Source organism: Protopterus annectens, chromosome 8.part0 (genome assembly GCF_019279795.1).
Source record: "Protopterus annectens isolate FY-2018-M chromosome 8.part0, PAN1.0, whole genome shotgun sequence".
NCBI lineage: Eukaryota > Metazoa > Chordata > Ceratodontiformes > Protopteridae > Protopterus > Protopterus annectens.
In genome coordinates, this window is record NC_056741.1 from 1,000,824,384 (window position 1) to 1,000,840,335 (window position 15,952).

The 15,952-nt window shown below is 42.7% G+C and overlaps 2 protein-coding genes across 2 annotated transcripts in view; one reads left to right on the top strand and one right to left on the bottom strand.

The window, feature by feature from the left end:
• LOC122808382 (alpha-tectorin-like) overlaps positions 1-12,773 on the top strand; it is a 182,503-nt gene extending 169,730 nt beyond the window's left edge. The window contains exon 11 of the mRNA XM_044079347.1: positions 12,744-12,773. Coding sequence (XP_043935282.1) covers positions 12,744-12,773 — 30 coding nt within the window. The remainder of the gene's footprint in view (positions 1-12,743) is intronic.
• Positions 12,774-13,363: 590 nt separating this feature from the next.
• Positions 13,364-15,952, bottom strand: part of LOC122808383 (IgGFc-binding protein-like) — a 122,330-nt gene continuing 119,741 nt past the window's right edge. The window contains exon 4 of the mRNA XM_044079349.1: positions 13,364-13,404. Within this exon, the coding sequence (XP_043935284.1) occupies positions 13,364-13,404 (41 nt within the window). The remainder of the gene's footprint in view (positions 13,405-15,952) is intronic.

The window sequence follows — 15,952 nt, forward strand, 5'->3', positions numbered from 1 at the left end:
GTCATCTGGACCAACAGCCTTTCCGTTCTTCATCCTCTTCATAGCTGTCAATACTTCCTCCTTGCTAATCTATTTAACTTCCTGATTCACTATCCCCGCATCATTCAACCTTCTCTCTCTCATTCTCTTCATCCATCAGCCCCTTAAAATACTCTTTCCATTTACTCAACACACTCTCCTTGGTTGTGGGTATGTTTTCCTCACTATCCTTTATCACCCTTACCTGCTGCACATCTTTCCCAGCTCAGTCCCTCTGTCTAGTCAGGTCCTTTTCTCCCTCTTTAGTGTCCAACCTTTCATACAGCTCTCCACATGCCTTATCCTTAGCCTTCACCACCTCTCTCTTTGCCATGCTCCTCATCTCCTTATACTCCTGTCTACTTTCTTCATCTCTTTGACAATCCCACTTCTTCTTCACCAGCCTCTTCCTCTGTATACTCTCCTGTACTTCCTCATTCCACCACCAGGTCTCCTTGTCCTCCTCCCTCTGTCCAGATGTTACACCAATCACCTTTCTAGCTGTCTCTCTTACCATCTCTGCTGTAGTTACCCAGCTATTTGGTAACTTTTCACTGCCCCTCAGTGCCTGTTTTAACTCTTCCCTGAACTCCACCTCACAATCACCCTTTTTCAACTTCCACCATTTGATCCTTGGCACTGCTCTCACACTTGTCCTCCTCTTCTTTATCACCAACGTCATCCTACAGACCACCATTCTATGCTGTCTAACTACACTTTCCCCTGTCACTACTTTACAGTCTCCAATCTTCTTTAGATTGGCCCTCCTGCATAGAATATAATCCTCCTGTGTGCATCTTCCTCCACTCTTGTATGTCACCCTATGCTCCTCCCTCTTCTTAAAATATGTATTCACCACAGCCATGTCCATCCTTTTCAAAAAATCCACTACCATCTGACCTTCTGCATTCCTTTCCTTACACCATTCCTGCCCATCACTTCCTCATCCTCTCTGTTCCCTTCACCAACATGCCCATTGAAATCCGCTCCAATCACCAGTCTCTCACCCTTTGGTACACTCACCATCACTTCATCCAACTCACTCCAAAATTCTTCTTTCTCATCCATCTCACGCCCAACTTGCAGAGCGTATGCACTAACAACATTCATCATTACAACATCAATTTCCAGCTTCATAAACATTACTCTCCTAGCAAACATTCAAATTCATACTGCAACATAGCTGAGGCTTGAACCACTGCAGTAAAAATGGTCTGTCTAAAGCACACAGACCATCTAATGTGTCTAAAACTGTGAGTGTTTCAAACTTTGGTGGAGAATCAGTCAATATAGTATAATTTGGTATATCTGACTGAGTAACATATCAACATGAAGAGAAAGTGACATAAAAGAATGTAAATGATGCTGTTTTAAATTTATTTGATATAAAACTCGTGCTATTTTTTTTTTAAATAAAACTACAATTTTATATTGAAATATTTCTTTAAGAAAGGCAAGAAGCTTGCTGTATTTGTTAGAGTAGGTTTTCAAAGATTTGATTAGGCTGTAGAGTGGTGATTCATTACTGGGACAAAGCAGAAATTCCCTAAGACTCCTAGAGCAGAATAAGTTATTTCTTACATTTACTTTCAATGTATTGCACTTTTTAATGCTTATAATTGTGCTAAACAGCTAATCTACTAGATTTTGCACTGCATTGTTATAAAGCTTTTTTTTACTGTTTTACTGCATCTGTGTACTGTTTTATACTGTTTTGACTGTATTTTTCATTGTCAGGTAGCATTGTCTGGATACAGGCCTGCTGTTATCCAGGCCTGGTTCATAGGCTGGTACTAGGCTAGCGGGCCTAGGGCCTATACAAGCCTAGCCATAACAATTCCCTGGATATTTCTTCCCACAATATTTACTTCTCTGAACCCCTGTCTAGTAGGGTGACTGACATGATCCACGGAGTGAATTTCCTATACAATCATCAAGGTTCCTTTTGAAGAGGGCCAAGGAGATGCTCTGCTTGACATGTATAGGCAGTCTATCCCAGAGTATGGGGAGTCTCTGGATCAGGAACCTATCCCTCCAGCATGTTTTGTTCATTGTGATGACAAGGTTTAGATCCCTGGAGCGTGTGGCTCTGAGGGATTGGAATTTCTTTAAGTGGAGCATGTCCAACAGCTCAGGGTTTGCCATAGCCTTGTATGTTAAGCAGAGATTGCCTCTGAGTAGACAAAATGCACAGAGTATAGCTGGAGTTTTTTTAGATGGTCAGCATATGGCATCTGCTTTAGGCCTGTGATTCTTTTAGTGAGGTATTTCTGTGGCCTTTCCAGCTGTTGCAGATGTCTTGTGAGGTACATACCAAATGGGGCATTATACTCTATAATGGGTCTAATGAGGGATGAGTACAGTGGGACAATGACCTCCTTTTTTCTGGATGAAAAGCCCTTAGTGATGAGTTGTGCCACATAGAAGGATTTCCTGACCGTTGTGGTGATGTGGTTATGGAAAGTGTGACCACTGTCCACCTGTGTCCCTAAGTATCTCATCACACTTTTGATGTTTAGTGTACTGCCACCTATGTGGCAATTTATGGGTACATGTTTTTTTCCAAAGAGGATAACTATACATTTCTTGGCATTAAGCCTGAGCCCATGGCTCTTGCACCAGGCTTCTGTCTCTGTAAGGCCCTTATGTAGAATATCCACATCATTTGGGGATTCAATAATGGCTCCCAGTTTGCAGTCATCTACAAACTTTGTTAGCCAGAGTCCCTTAGTGTTGGCCTGTACTTCAGAGAAGTAGATGCCAAACAAGAGTGGTCCCAGGACTGAACCCTGAGGTACTCCACTTGTCACTTGTCTGGAGCTGGATTTGGAGTCGGCTACTTTTACAGTCTGGGTTCTGTTAGTAAGCCAGTTGGCAACCCATTGAGTGACATAGGGATTTATGCCCAGCTTAGTAAGTTTATCTATGATTCTAGAGTGGGGGATGGTGTTGAAGGCCTTGGCAAGGTCCAGATAGGCTGTGTGGACCGCCTTACCCTTGTCCACAGCTCTAGAGACTGATTAGAAGAAGTCAATCAGGTTCAGGAGACAAGATCGGCCCTTCACAAACCCAAGCTGGGTGGGGTCCAGTGTTTGAAGATTGCCAATGTCTTTGTTTATAAGTTCCATGATAATGCGTTCCATGCCCTTGCAGATCAGGCTCATCAGACTGATCGGACGGTAGTTCCCGGGATCCAAGGTGGATCTCCCCTTGTGGATTGGGATAACTGTAGCTATGCTCCACTCAGTGGCCACATAGCCTGAGGTGAGGCTATGATTAAACATGGCACTTAGGTGAGGTGCCAGTTCATTTTGTAGTTCATGTAGTACACAGCCTGGGATGTCATCTGGTCCCATGGATGCTGTATTCTTAGCTTTGGAGAGTGCGGTTTCTACCTGTGTGGCCGTGATTACAGGAATTTGGCAATCTTTTGGTATTGAGATGGGTCCTTTAGGGGGTGAGAGGGGGTGAAGTTGGCACTAAATCGATCTGCCAGGATATTGGCAATATTCTTGGCATCAGTATATTTAATACCATTCTGTTGAAGCTCGGAGCAGATCTGAGAATTGCCATTTAGATTCTTGACATAACTATAGAATGCCTTGTGCTTGTCTTTGGAATCTTTGGCAATTTTATTTTTGTCACTAGCTTTTGAGGATATTATGAGGGATCTCAGCTTCTTACTAAGGCTGGTGAAGGAGTTTTTTTCATCCTGGGATTTTCCTCTTTTCAGCAACAGTTTCTTGCTTCTGTTGTATAGTTTGTTTATAGCAGGGGACCCCCATATTGGCTTTCTTTTTTTGGAGGAGAGCATCTTGGTTCTATTTGGGATGGCATGATTCATGCACAAGTGGATGTGCTCATACAGTGCCTTAGTGTAAGATTCTACAGTCGAACTTTCAGATCCCTTCTGCATGGGTGTCATGAAGTTTGTCACTTCTGACTTCAGTAGCATGAAGTTGGCTTTGGAGAAGTTTTTTAAGGAGGTTTCCTTACTGGGGGCTGGGGGTGGGATGTGGATGTCAAGGGTGATTTGCTTATGGTCAGACCTGACCAATGAGGGGGTGAACACTGGTGTAGAGCACCTATCTCCCATGTTGGTAATGTTCTAGGATATTGGAACCCCTGGTGGGACAATGGATTAGAAGATCCAGGGCGTTGGAATTTATGAATTCCAAGAACCGTTGGGAAAATGAGTTGGTACCCGAGTAGTTTTCCCGATTAATGGCAGGGTAGTTGAAATCACCCAGTATTAGGGTGTTTGGTTGTATCTTAATATTTTCCAGTATGTTTAGAAAGGTGTAGTGAGAATCATGGGGCATGGTGGGGGATCTGTAGCAAGCTGCAATTTGGATTGCAGTCTTACCTAGTGTTATTTGCACCTAGAGAATTTCAGATGCATTGTGTTGGGCAACTAGCCTGGAGGTGTGAATATCCTTGGTGAATATGGACATTCCTCCACCTTTAGTGTTTTGGTTTTGGTTTTGTGGCCGAAAAGTGTGGTAAGAGTTGTAGTCTGTATTGCAGGGGTGATCTCTGGAGCCTTGAACCAAGTCTCAGTTACTGCACAGATATCGATGTTCTCCATTTTTAGGAGTGCCTCGAGAGAGTGCATTTTGAGGTTTAGACTTCTAGCATTGAGTAGCATTACCTTCAGATTTTGCATGCTTCTATCTGTTACGCTGGTGGTTTTGTCCTTTGAACCTTGCCTAAAAAAGGCACTATAGGGGTGGCTAGAGTTTTAGACAGTAACCTGAATCCCAGGGGTGACAGGTGCAGACAATCTCTGGCACAGTATTGCGGTTTGTTGATCATGTCTTCCCAGGCCGACAGATACTGGATCCCCTTTGAATGACACCAGAAGCTTAGCCAATTATTGAAGTCAATCATTTTGTCCTTATACTGTGGTATCATTCTGGGCAAAGGCAGGATGCTACTCAGGGCTAGGGTCATACCTGCCTGGGCCACATGATCTGAGAGCTCTTCCATGTCTCTTTTCATGTAGTCCAGGGAGGTATGTCTCAAGTCATTCACTCCAGCATGGACAATGACAGAGTCGTATTTGTACTTGTTGTGGAGTGACTTGAGTGCATGCGTTATGTGGTGGATCCTGGCTCCCAACAGGCAGATGACTTTAATTTTCTCCTTATTCAACCTGGTTAGTGGGACATCAGTGTGCCTGACTATAGAGTCACCTATGACTAAAGTGTTAGGTACATTGTCTTGCCTTAGGGGCTGTTGTTGGGAGGCACACTGGTGTTGTGAGCTATGTGTCACTTTGGTTGTGACTGGTATTTGTTTGCATTTCAGCTTCGGAGGTCCTTGTTGCTTGGGCAGGTTAATGTTAAGGGCCTCCACATATGTGGGTTTAGTGTTGCTATGTGTGGGTGTTGATGGTGTGGGTTTTGAAGGGCTATAAGTTGCTTGAGGTGTAGTGCAGGTGTTAATCTTCTCCTCTTGACAGTCTAGCACAATCTTGGCCGGAGAGAGCTTTGCTTCCAGTTTGGCTATGTAAGTGCATCTCTTGCAGGTTGTAGTGTTGGGTGGTAGGAGGAGGTACATGAGGCAGTTGCTGCATTGCCCCAGAATGCCCAGATTCACCAGTTGGACAGGAGAAATCACCGGAAGCTGACCCTTGGACATGCCTGTTTAGATGCTTTTTTTGTAAAGTATAACAGCTGTTTTCCGTTACCTTTGCAAGGTACTTTGCAATTATAGGCTGTCTAGTGCCTACAATTAATTTCTCCTTATTGACAAGGAGAGTTGAGTGCTTGTATCAGTTTCAGGCTTCCTAGTGCTTTCCAGCAGGTTCTAGAGCAAGTGCTAGTCACAGGGGTTCAGATTTTAGTGCTACTACTGAGAAACCAGTTAATTCTAAGGGAAAATTTGAAGAGCAGACATTCTGGCACCTGGAATAATTTAACTGTAGCCTTGCAGTGCTGCATGATGTGAAAAATGTGCAAACACACACATTTTTAAGCCAGAAAGTTGAAAGGGATAGAAATCAGCCCAAAAAGGCTAATAAAATTACAATTTCAGAGCTGGAAACCACTCCTCTAGTGTTAGATAGGCAGTACAATGCTCACCACTCCCACTGGTTGTTTTGTTTGTTGAGTTTCCTGTGTTTCTGGCAGCCATCTTTTGCTGATAGAGAACACAGAGCACTGTTTGTAAGGTATTAACTGGAAATTTTCTTCATTTGTTAAACATCTGTTTGCTTCTTCTGATTTCCTGCCAAGGAGTGTATCATATAACTGAATTGTTTGCAGTTAAACGCATTCTCTAGCGTCTCCTTGCTCCTTTATCTGTTTAAAATTTTCATTTAGTGGCTATTTTTCTGCTGTGATAAACATTTCTGCCTAAACTACTGTAGCTATGAGCTGTAATACTGTAGCTATTAGCTGTAATAGTTTCCCATCCACCCTCCCTATTGGTGTCTTGTTCTTATACTTGGTGGCTTTGCAGTTGCCCGCCCCTACAGAAAATTTGATCTAGGACACTCTTTCCAATCCAGTGTCATTAGCTCATTCTACCTAATACAGAGAAAACATTTGAGAAGGTCAACCCACTTAGGTTCTTAACCAATTATCTTCTGTTCTTCCTTTCTCCCTTTCTACTTTACTAAAATAACTGCTAGAATCTCCTTGTGTTCTGACTGAGTGTGCTTCTCATTTGGTAAGTATATTTTTGGCACTTTTTAACTGTTCAAAGTTGAATAAAACAATAATTGAATTCAGTTCAGAATACAGTTTGAATAAATTGCATTTATTTAAACTGTATTTGCTTTAATATTGCTACACATGCAAGTGTGTTAGCTTGCACTGCACTGGAATTGTTTTAGTGCTGTTTTAGCTGCTTTTCTGTAAAAAAAAAATCTAAGCTTGTTTCCTGCCTTTCCTGTAACTTGTCTAGTCCAGACACAGATTTGCTGTAAACAGGACTGTTTGTAAGCTTCTGAGCCCCCTAAGCCTGTGTTGGAGGGAAGCCTTCTAGCTTATCAGTGGGAGTGGTAAGCACTAGGTTGCCTATTTACCACAAGAGAAGTGGTTTCTGGCCCAGAAATTGTAGTTTATTGGTCGTTTAGGGAGTTTTTCCATATCTTTCAACTTTCTGGTTTAAAAGCCTGCGTTTGTGCTTGTTTCCTGCCTTTCCTGTAACTAGTCTAGTCCAGGTACAGATTGCTGTATTCAGGACTGTTTGTAAGCCTCTAAGCCCCACAAGCCTTTCTGTGTTGGAGGGAAGCCTTCTAGCTTATTGAGTGGGAATGGTAAGCAATAGGTAGCCTATCTACCACAAGAGGAGTGGTTGCTTGCCCAGAAATTATAGTTTATTTGTTGTTTGGGCAGTTTTCTCCATCTCTTTCAACTTTCTGGCTTAAAATCCCACATTTGTGCTTGTTTCCCACCTTTCCTGTAGCTAGTCTAGTCCAGATACAGATTTGCTCTATCCAGGACTGTTTGTAAGCTTCTGAGCCCCCCCCCCCCCCAAGCCTTCTGTGTTGAAGGGAAGCCTTCTAGCTTATCAGTGGGAGTGGTAAGCATTAGGTAGCCTATCTACCACAAGAGGAGTAGTTTCTGGGACAGAAAATGTAGTTGATTGGCTGTGTAGACAGTTTTTCCATCTCTTTCAACTTTCTGGTTTAAAAGCCCACATTTGCACTTGTTTTCTGCCTGTTCTGTAACTAGTCTATTCCAGGTACAGATTTGCTGTATCCAGGACTGTTTGTAAGCTTCTGAGTGGTGCAAATGTCTGCTCTTCAATGTTTTCCCTTAGATCTGCTAGTTCTCTCCTCTACTGCACTTTTACTAGATTATTAGTCTAGCACTTTACCAGACTTTTGTAGCAATTATTGTAGCACACAAAAGTGCTACCAGCACTTAATGTTCTACAAGGAAACAGCTCCAGTACTTATTATTAATGCCCACCCCTCCAGGCATGTCTACAGGTCAGTTCCCTGTGTTTTCTACTATTAACCTAGTGAACTTGAACATCCTGAGTCAATGTAGCAACTGCTTCATGTACACTGACAACCCTCTCTTCTTACCTCCCAACACTCAGACTTGCAAGAGATGCACTTATATATCCAAACTGGAAGCCAAGACCAGAATAGCTGGGCAAGAGGAGAAGGTCAGCACTTGCACCACACCACATGGAACACATAGCCCTCCAGAACACACACCAGCACTGCCTTTACATAAAAACACAAACCACATACCCACCTTCGTGGAGGCTCTCAATAAAAATCTACACAAACATCAGAGACCTCCAAGGCAGAAATGGACTCGAACACCACAACACAACACTAATCATGAGACAAATAACTTTCCTAAACAGTGTGCCACTCAACCAAAGCCCCCAAGACAAAACAGCATGCCCAAAACACTAGTTATAGGTGACTTGATAGTGAGGCACACTGATGTCCCACTCACTATGTTGAATAAGGAGAAAGTAACAGGCAGCTGCCTGTCAGGTGCCAGGATCTGCCACATAACGCATGCACTCAGGTCTCTCAACAACAGATACAAATATGACTCTGTCATTGTACATGTAGGTGTGAATGAACTGAGATGTACCTCCCTGGACTACATGAAAAGAGACATGGAGGACCTCTCAGATTATGTAGCCCAGCCGGATATGACCCTAGCCATGAGCAGCATTCTACCATCACCCAGAATGATACCACAGTACAAGCAGAAAATGTTTGATTTCAACAATTGGCTAAGTTTCTGGTGTCATTCTAAGGGGATCCAGTATCTGTCTGCCTCGGATGACATGATTGACAGATCTCAATGGTTTGCCAGAGATGGCCTACATCTGTCACCCCTGGGCTTCGGGATACCGGCCAAGGATCTTGCCACCCCTATAGTGTCTTTTTTAGGTGGTGTTTCAAAAACTAAATTATCATCGTAAAAGCTACAAACAAATGCAATCTGAGGGTCATACTGCTCATTGCTAGAAGTCTAAATTTCAAAATGCAGTAGCTTGAAGCGCTCTTCAAAATGGAGAACATCGACATTTGTGCTGTAACAGAGACCTGGTTTTAAGTAGCAGAAAGCACCCATGTACTACCAGGCTATAACTCACTCCACACCTTTCAGAGCCAGAACTTGGACTGAAGCTCTAAAGGTGGTGGTGTTTCCATATTCATAAAGGATGTGCACACATCTAGACTGGTGGCCCAACATAACGCATCAGAGATACTTCAGGTGCAGCTAACATTGGGTAAGACAGCGATTTAGGTTATAGCCTGCTATAGGTTCCCAACCATGTCTCAAGACTCAAAATCCACATTCCTAAGCACCATAGAGAATATTAGGTTCCAACCTAACACTCTCATACTGGGCAACTTCAACTACCCCTCCATTAACTGGGAAAAATACTCATGTACCAATACACTTGCCCAACGTTTCCTGGAATTCATTAATTCCAATGCCCTGGATCAGCTCATTCGTACTCCCACTAGAGGTAGCAACATCCTTGACCTGGTCATTACTAACATGGGTGACCGTTGCTCTACACCAATAGTCAACTCCTCCCTGGTTAGATCTGACCACAAACTAATCACCTTGGAAATACACATCCCTCTGCCCCCCTCACAAAGTTAACCACCATGAAAAACTTCTCCAAAGCTGACTTTGGGCTCCTAAAAACAGAAGTGGCTGACTTCACAGCACCCATGCGAATGGAGAATAGTTGTATGACCACCAAATCATACACCAATGCACTGTACGAACACGTATGCAAATGCATGGATCTCATCATACCCAATAGAACCAAGATGCTCTCCTCCAAAAAAAGGAAGCCAATCTGGTGGTTCTCTGCCATAAACAAACTCTACAACAGAAGGAGGAAACTGATGCAGAATAAGGTGAAGTCCCAAGACTGGAAAACTCCCTTATCAGCCTCAACAAAAAGTTGAGATCCCTCACCAAATCCTCTAAAGCTAGCTATGAAAACAGGTCTGCAGCAGATGGTAAAAACAATCAGAAGGTCTTCTATAGTTATGTAAAGAATCTCCCCAGCAATACTCAGATTTGCTCCGAGCTACTACACAATGGTAACTCCTATACCGAGCCAACAGATGTTGCCAAGGAACATTCACAATACCAGTAGATTGCCAGGCACCCAGTATTACTATTGCACAGGTTAAAACAGCACTGCCCAAGGCCAAGAATACAGCTTCTATAGGACCTGACAATATCCCAGGCTATGTTCTACAACTACAGAGTGAAATGGCACCTCAGCTGTGTGGCCTGTTCAACCACACCCTCACCTCAGGCTTTGTCCCTACCAAGTGGCACACTGCTACAGTCATCTTCTCCACAAGGGAGGAGCGATTACAAACCCTGGGAACTATCATTCCATTAGCCTGACGAGTCTGATATGCAAAGCTATGAAACGCATCATCATGGACCAAATAAACAAGGATATAGGGAGTCTCCAACTCTGGATCCCACACAGTTTGGTTTTGTGTAGGGTAGATCATACCTGCTCAACCTAGTCGACTTCTTTGAGTCAGTCACTAGAGCTGTGGATGAAGGCAAGGTGGTTCATACAGCCTACTGTGATCTGTCCAAGGCCTTTGACAGCATTCCCCACTCAGGAATCATAGAAAAGCTCACTAAGCTAGGCATCAACCCATACATTACTAGGTGGGTTGGCTCAGAAATAGAACGCACAGTGTGAAAGTAGCAGACTCCAAGTCAGACTGCCGAACAGTCATGAATGGAGTCCCACAGGGTTCGGTCCTGGGTCATCTCCTGTTTGGTATCTACTTTTCTGAAGTCCAGGCCAACACAAAGGGACTCTGGCTGACAAAGTTTGCAGACAATTGTAAGTTGGGAGCTATTATTAACGCCCCAAGTGATGTTGACATCCTAAAGAAAGGCCTCACTGAAACCAATAATTGGTGTCAGAACCATGGCCTTAAGCTCAGTGCCAAAAAATGTGTCATCATCCCCTTTGGGAAAAACCCATTTCCCATGAATTACCACATTGATGGTAGTCCACTGAACACAGAAGGTGTTATAAGAGATCTGGGAACACAGGTTGCCAGCAACCTCTCTTTTGACCACCACATTGCCACTGTGGTGAGAAAGTCCTTCTATGTGGCACATCTAATTGCTAAGGGTTTTCATCCAGGAAGAAAGAGGTCATTTTCTCCCTCTACTCCCTCTACTCTTCCCTCATTAGGCCAGTCATTGAGTACAATGCCCCATTTGGCATGTACCTCACTAGACACCTGCAACAGCTGGAGAGGCCACAAAAGTACCTCACAAAAAAGGATCTTAGGCCTTAAACACGTCCTATATGGACAGACTCAAAAAACTCCTACTATTCTCTGTCTCATATCACCTACTTAGAGGTGATCTCTGCTTGACTTACAAAGCTCTGTTTGACCCATCTCTGTTAGAAAAGCTACATCTAAAGAAATCCCAGTCATTCTGCACCACATGGTCCTGAGACCTCTACCTCATTACCACAATCAACAGGACAGGTTCATAACCCAGAGACTGACCATACTATAGAACATGCTTCCCATACATGTCAAACAGAGCACCTCACTGGCCCTCTTCAAGAGAAATCTTGATAAGTGGATGGGAAATAGAAAATTCACCCTGGGGATCACTCCAGTGGCTGTACTCAACAGAGGCACTGGAAATTAAGGCCGGGTGGCACAACGCCAGGGTAGTCCTATGGGCTAGGCTTGTAAAGGCTCCAGAGCCATTAGCCTAGTACACACCTATGAACCTATGAATGATGCCGATCAGTGGTGTATAAAAGGAGGGCTGAAGCAAGTCACTTCTGAGTTGTTGTCCCATCCTAGCGAAACGTTTTCTTGCTGAGCAGTGGTTCTGGGTAAAACTCTACAGACTAAAGAGGGACCTAGAATAAGATAACAGAAGGAACCAGGATATGTATCCTGCCCAAAAAAAGATTTGCTGAGATTCCCAAAGAGACTTGCTAAAAGAGATTGTTTCTGTTGTTTAGTACTACTCTTAAAAGTAGTTTAAGTTGTATTGTTATTCCAAATTATTATTTCAGAAGAACCTGTATTTGTTGTTTGTAAGGAATACAACCATATTCCTTTATTGACTAATGACTGCTACCAGACCAGTGACTTCTGCTGTCCACTATATATATATATATATATATATATATATATATGTGTGTGTGTGTGTGTGTGTGTGTGTGTATATATATATATATATATATATATATATATATGTGTGTGTGTGTGTGTGTGTGTGTGTGTGCTTGTGTGTCTGCGCACACATACACATTAAACCATGCATACCTCTGTATGCAAATGATTATTTCTGTCATGTAACATACATTAGTTGCTGGAGAATCAGGCGGATGAATGGAGAGATTTTTCTTCTTTGAAAGATAGGGTAAAAGTGGACTACTGATTAAGATGCATTTATTAAAGCACAAACCAGGTGAAGTAGATAATAGCTACTGTCCAGATTCACTGGCTACATAGTGTGTGTGCTAGCTATTGACCATTGTTGGATACTTGAATAGCATATTAATAAAGAAATCTCAAAAAAAGTATTCAGGTTTACTCTGTGTTAGACCCCTACATAATTATTACAAAATTTTCAGTTGGCTAGGTCCTTATTCTCTTTCACCAGTAACTGCTGTGTGATTCATATAAACATAAACTACAGTTGTATAAAATCTTACCATAACAGTCAATGTTCTTCTCTTCACTGTTGCAGTATTCAAAACAGAAAGGATCTCCCACTTAGGGCAGCCTGACACTTGGTCAATATGTACAAAAGCCTAATGATCTTGTATGTGGCATACATCACACTTATGCTCCCGGCACAGAACGTAGGGCATAAAACAGACATAAGGGTGCAACTGCCCAGTACTCAATTGCCCCATAAGAGAATAGTTTCCATAGGACAAATATGTCCATGCACATGCAGAAGGAAAAATACAGAAGAAAATGGAAAACCCTCAACCAGAAGGGAATCTAAAACAAACTAACAACAAAAAAAAAAAAAAAACAGAACAAAAAAAGAAGGGGTTGGAGGGAGTGAGCAACTACTGCAACAGTCAAGAGAAGGACATTTACTGTATGGTAAGATTTTACACAACTGTGCTATGTCCTTCTATATCACTGCTGCAGTATTCAAAACAGAAGGGAGAGTAAAAAAACTCAAGAAACAGAACAGGATATGGATGGCTGAGAAGACCCTCAATAAATCCAATAAAATGATTTCAATAGAACCTGCTCTGGCCCTAGAAACCATATCCAACTTGTAATACTTAGAAAATGTATGCACTGAAGACCAAGCAGCAGCTTCAAGGATGGTATTGGTGTCTAACCTCTTCAAAAGGCACCAGAAGAAGCAACAGATCTAGCAGAATGAGCTATAACAGAAGAGACAGAGATTTGCCATGAAAAGTATAACAAAATGAAATGGCCTTAGATATCCAGGAGGAGATGGTTTGCTTAGAAACAGCCAAACTCAATGACCTGAGATGAAAGGAAAGAAAAAGCTAATCAGACTTAAGAATCACCTTAGTTTTTTCCAACTAGTACCTGAGCTGTCTGTGCATATCCAAGGTATGCAGGACCCTCTCATTAGCAGACTGAGAAAAAGGAAAAGAGTTGTAACGACTGATTCAAGGACAACTCATTTACTAGGTATGATGCTGCAAAAAAATTAGAATCTAGAGGCTCAAAGGGACCCTGAGTCAATTTTTCCAAAACAAAATTAAGGTTCCAAGGAGGAAGAATAGGTTTCCGTGGAGGCCTAATATACGAGACACCTTTAAAAAATTGTTTGACCTGAAAATGAGAAGCTAAAGGAGGATTCAAGGTCAGACTAGCAGAAATGGCTGAGAAATGGGACTTCACAGAAGAATAGGCCAACCCAGACTGGATCAACTCACACAACTATGAGAGGACCACAGGGAACCCTACTAAAAAAGGGGACTCCTTACTAGCATGGCACTATGCAGAAAATCTTCTCCATTTGGACATATAAGATATTCTGGTTGAGGGTTTTCTTGCCTCCTGTAAAGCCCTGACCCCATTCTGACAAAACAGGTAGCTGAAAGGAATCAAAACCCTATCACCCACAGTGTCAGTTGGAGAGTGGACAAGTGAAGATGGATGAAAGACCTCTTGCCCTGTGTGAAGAGATCCAACTGGTGAGGTAACAGTGGTGATTGCCCCTGGCCAGATGCATTAAGAGGGGAAACAAATACTGTCCTGGCCAAAAGGGAGTCGCTAGCAAGATTTTTGTAGAGTCCAGCTGAATCTTCTGCAGGACTCTTGGAAGTAGAAGAGATGGGAAAGCATAAAGAAACATCCCCTTTCAAAGAAAAGAAATGGCATCTGTCTTACACACCAGATGGCATGGCACTCTGGAACAGAAGTGAAGAAGCTGTCTGTTTAGATGGGAGGCAAAACAATCTACCCGAGGAATAAGCAACCAATGGGCAATGCCCAGAAACATGTCTCTGTGAAACATCCATTCATAAGCTTGTGTTTTGGACCTGCTCAGAGAGTCTGCTACTAGATTGTGCTCTAAAGGAATGTATACTGCTTGAAAAGTTAACTGATAACTGAGAGCCACTTTCCAAGCCTGAAGAGCCATCATGTAGAGGAGCTAAGATTTTGCGCCTCCCTACTTATTGACATACCACATCACTATAATGTTGTCTGTGTACACTTTCAACGAGATTGGAGATAACATGGGATGAAAAACTTGAAGGGCCAAAATCAGAGCTCTCATCCCTTTGATGTTGATATGGTCTGACTTCTGATAGGGAGGCAGAGACCCTGAACTTTCAGGTGACCAAAAGAAGCCCCCCAAACCATGTCTAAGGCATTGGTGAACAGCTCTTGAGAAGGGACTGGAGGCTGAAAGGGCAGGCCTATGTTAAGAGCAAACTGTTGAATCCACCACTCTTATTCCTTCCTTAGTCAGGGAAGGAGAGGTACACCGAAATGCAGAGGGTAACAATGCTGCAGCAAAACTGACTTGAGGTACCATTGAAGCTTCCACATATGCAGTCTGACAAGAGGGAACTTTGGAATAGAAGAGACCTTGAATACCAAGGCCCAAAGAAACTCAAAGACTTGGCATGTCAGTCAGTGGAAGAAGAGACGAAAAGAGGGCTATCAACGACAAAGTGTTTGAGGTGGAAGAGAGGTCAGCATTGGCACTGTCTGAATCCTGCAACCCAGATGCACATGATCCTAAGAGTGAGTTAGGACGGACTTTTGGAAGTTGATAGTGAACTTCAGACTTTGAAGAAGAGAGATGGTGAACTCTAGATCCTTTAACAGGTGATTGGAAGAATGCGTGTGAAGCAAAAGGTAATCTAGATAAAGAAAAATCTGAATATCTTGCAGCCTGCAGAAATAAATAACAGGAGCTAAGCATTTTGTGAATACCCTTGGGGCGGTATAGAAGCCAAAGGGCAAAGGAGAACTGAAATGAAAGGAAGCACAGAAAAACTTCCTGAAAAGAGGGTGCATATGGATATGAAGGTGAACTTCTTTCAGATATCAGCAAAACCTGGTATAGTAAAAGAGGAAACAGGGTTTTAAGAGTAAGCACTTGAAAAGAAGGGACGTTGATAAAGGTGTTGAGCTGGGAGAGATCCAGAATAGGTCTTTAAGTGACCTCCTTTTCAAGGAAGCAGGAATATGCTGGAATAAAAACCTTTCCCTACTTAGGAAGGGGGTGCAGCTTTAATGATTCCTTGGTTCACCAGGGCCACTAGAACCTCTGGGAAATTAGGAAGTTGGTCTAGAGGAGGTTGATGAATCCCTGAAAAAGGATGAAGAGACTTCCATGCTATGAACTAACCTTGATGTATGATATAAAGAAGCAAATAGTATGAAGTGATGAGATACCAATTTGGAAGTCAAGGAGATAAAGGAAACTGGTCTAAATGAAGG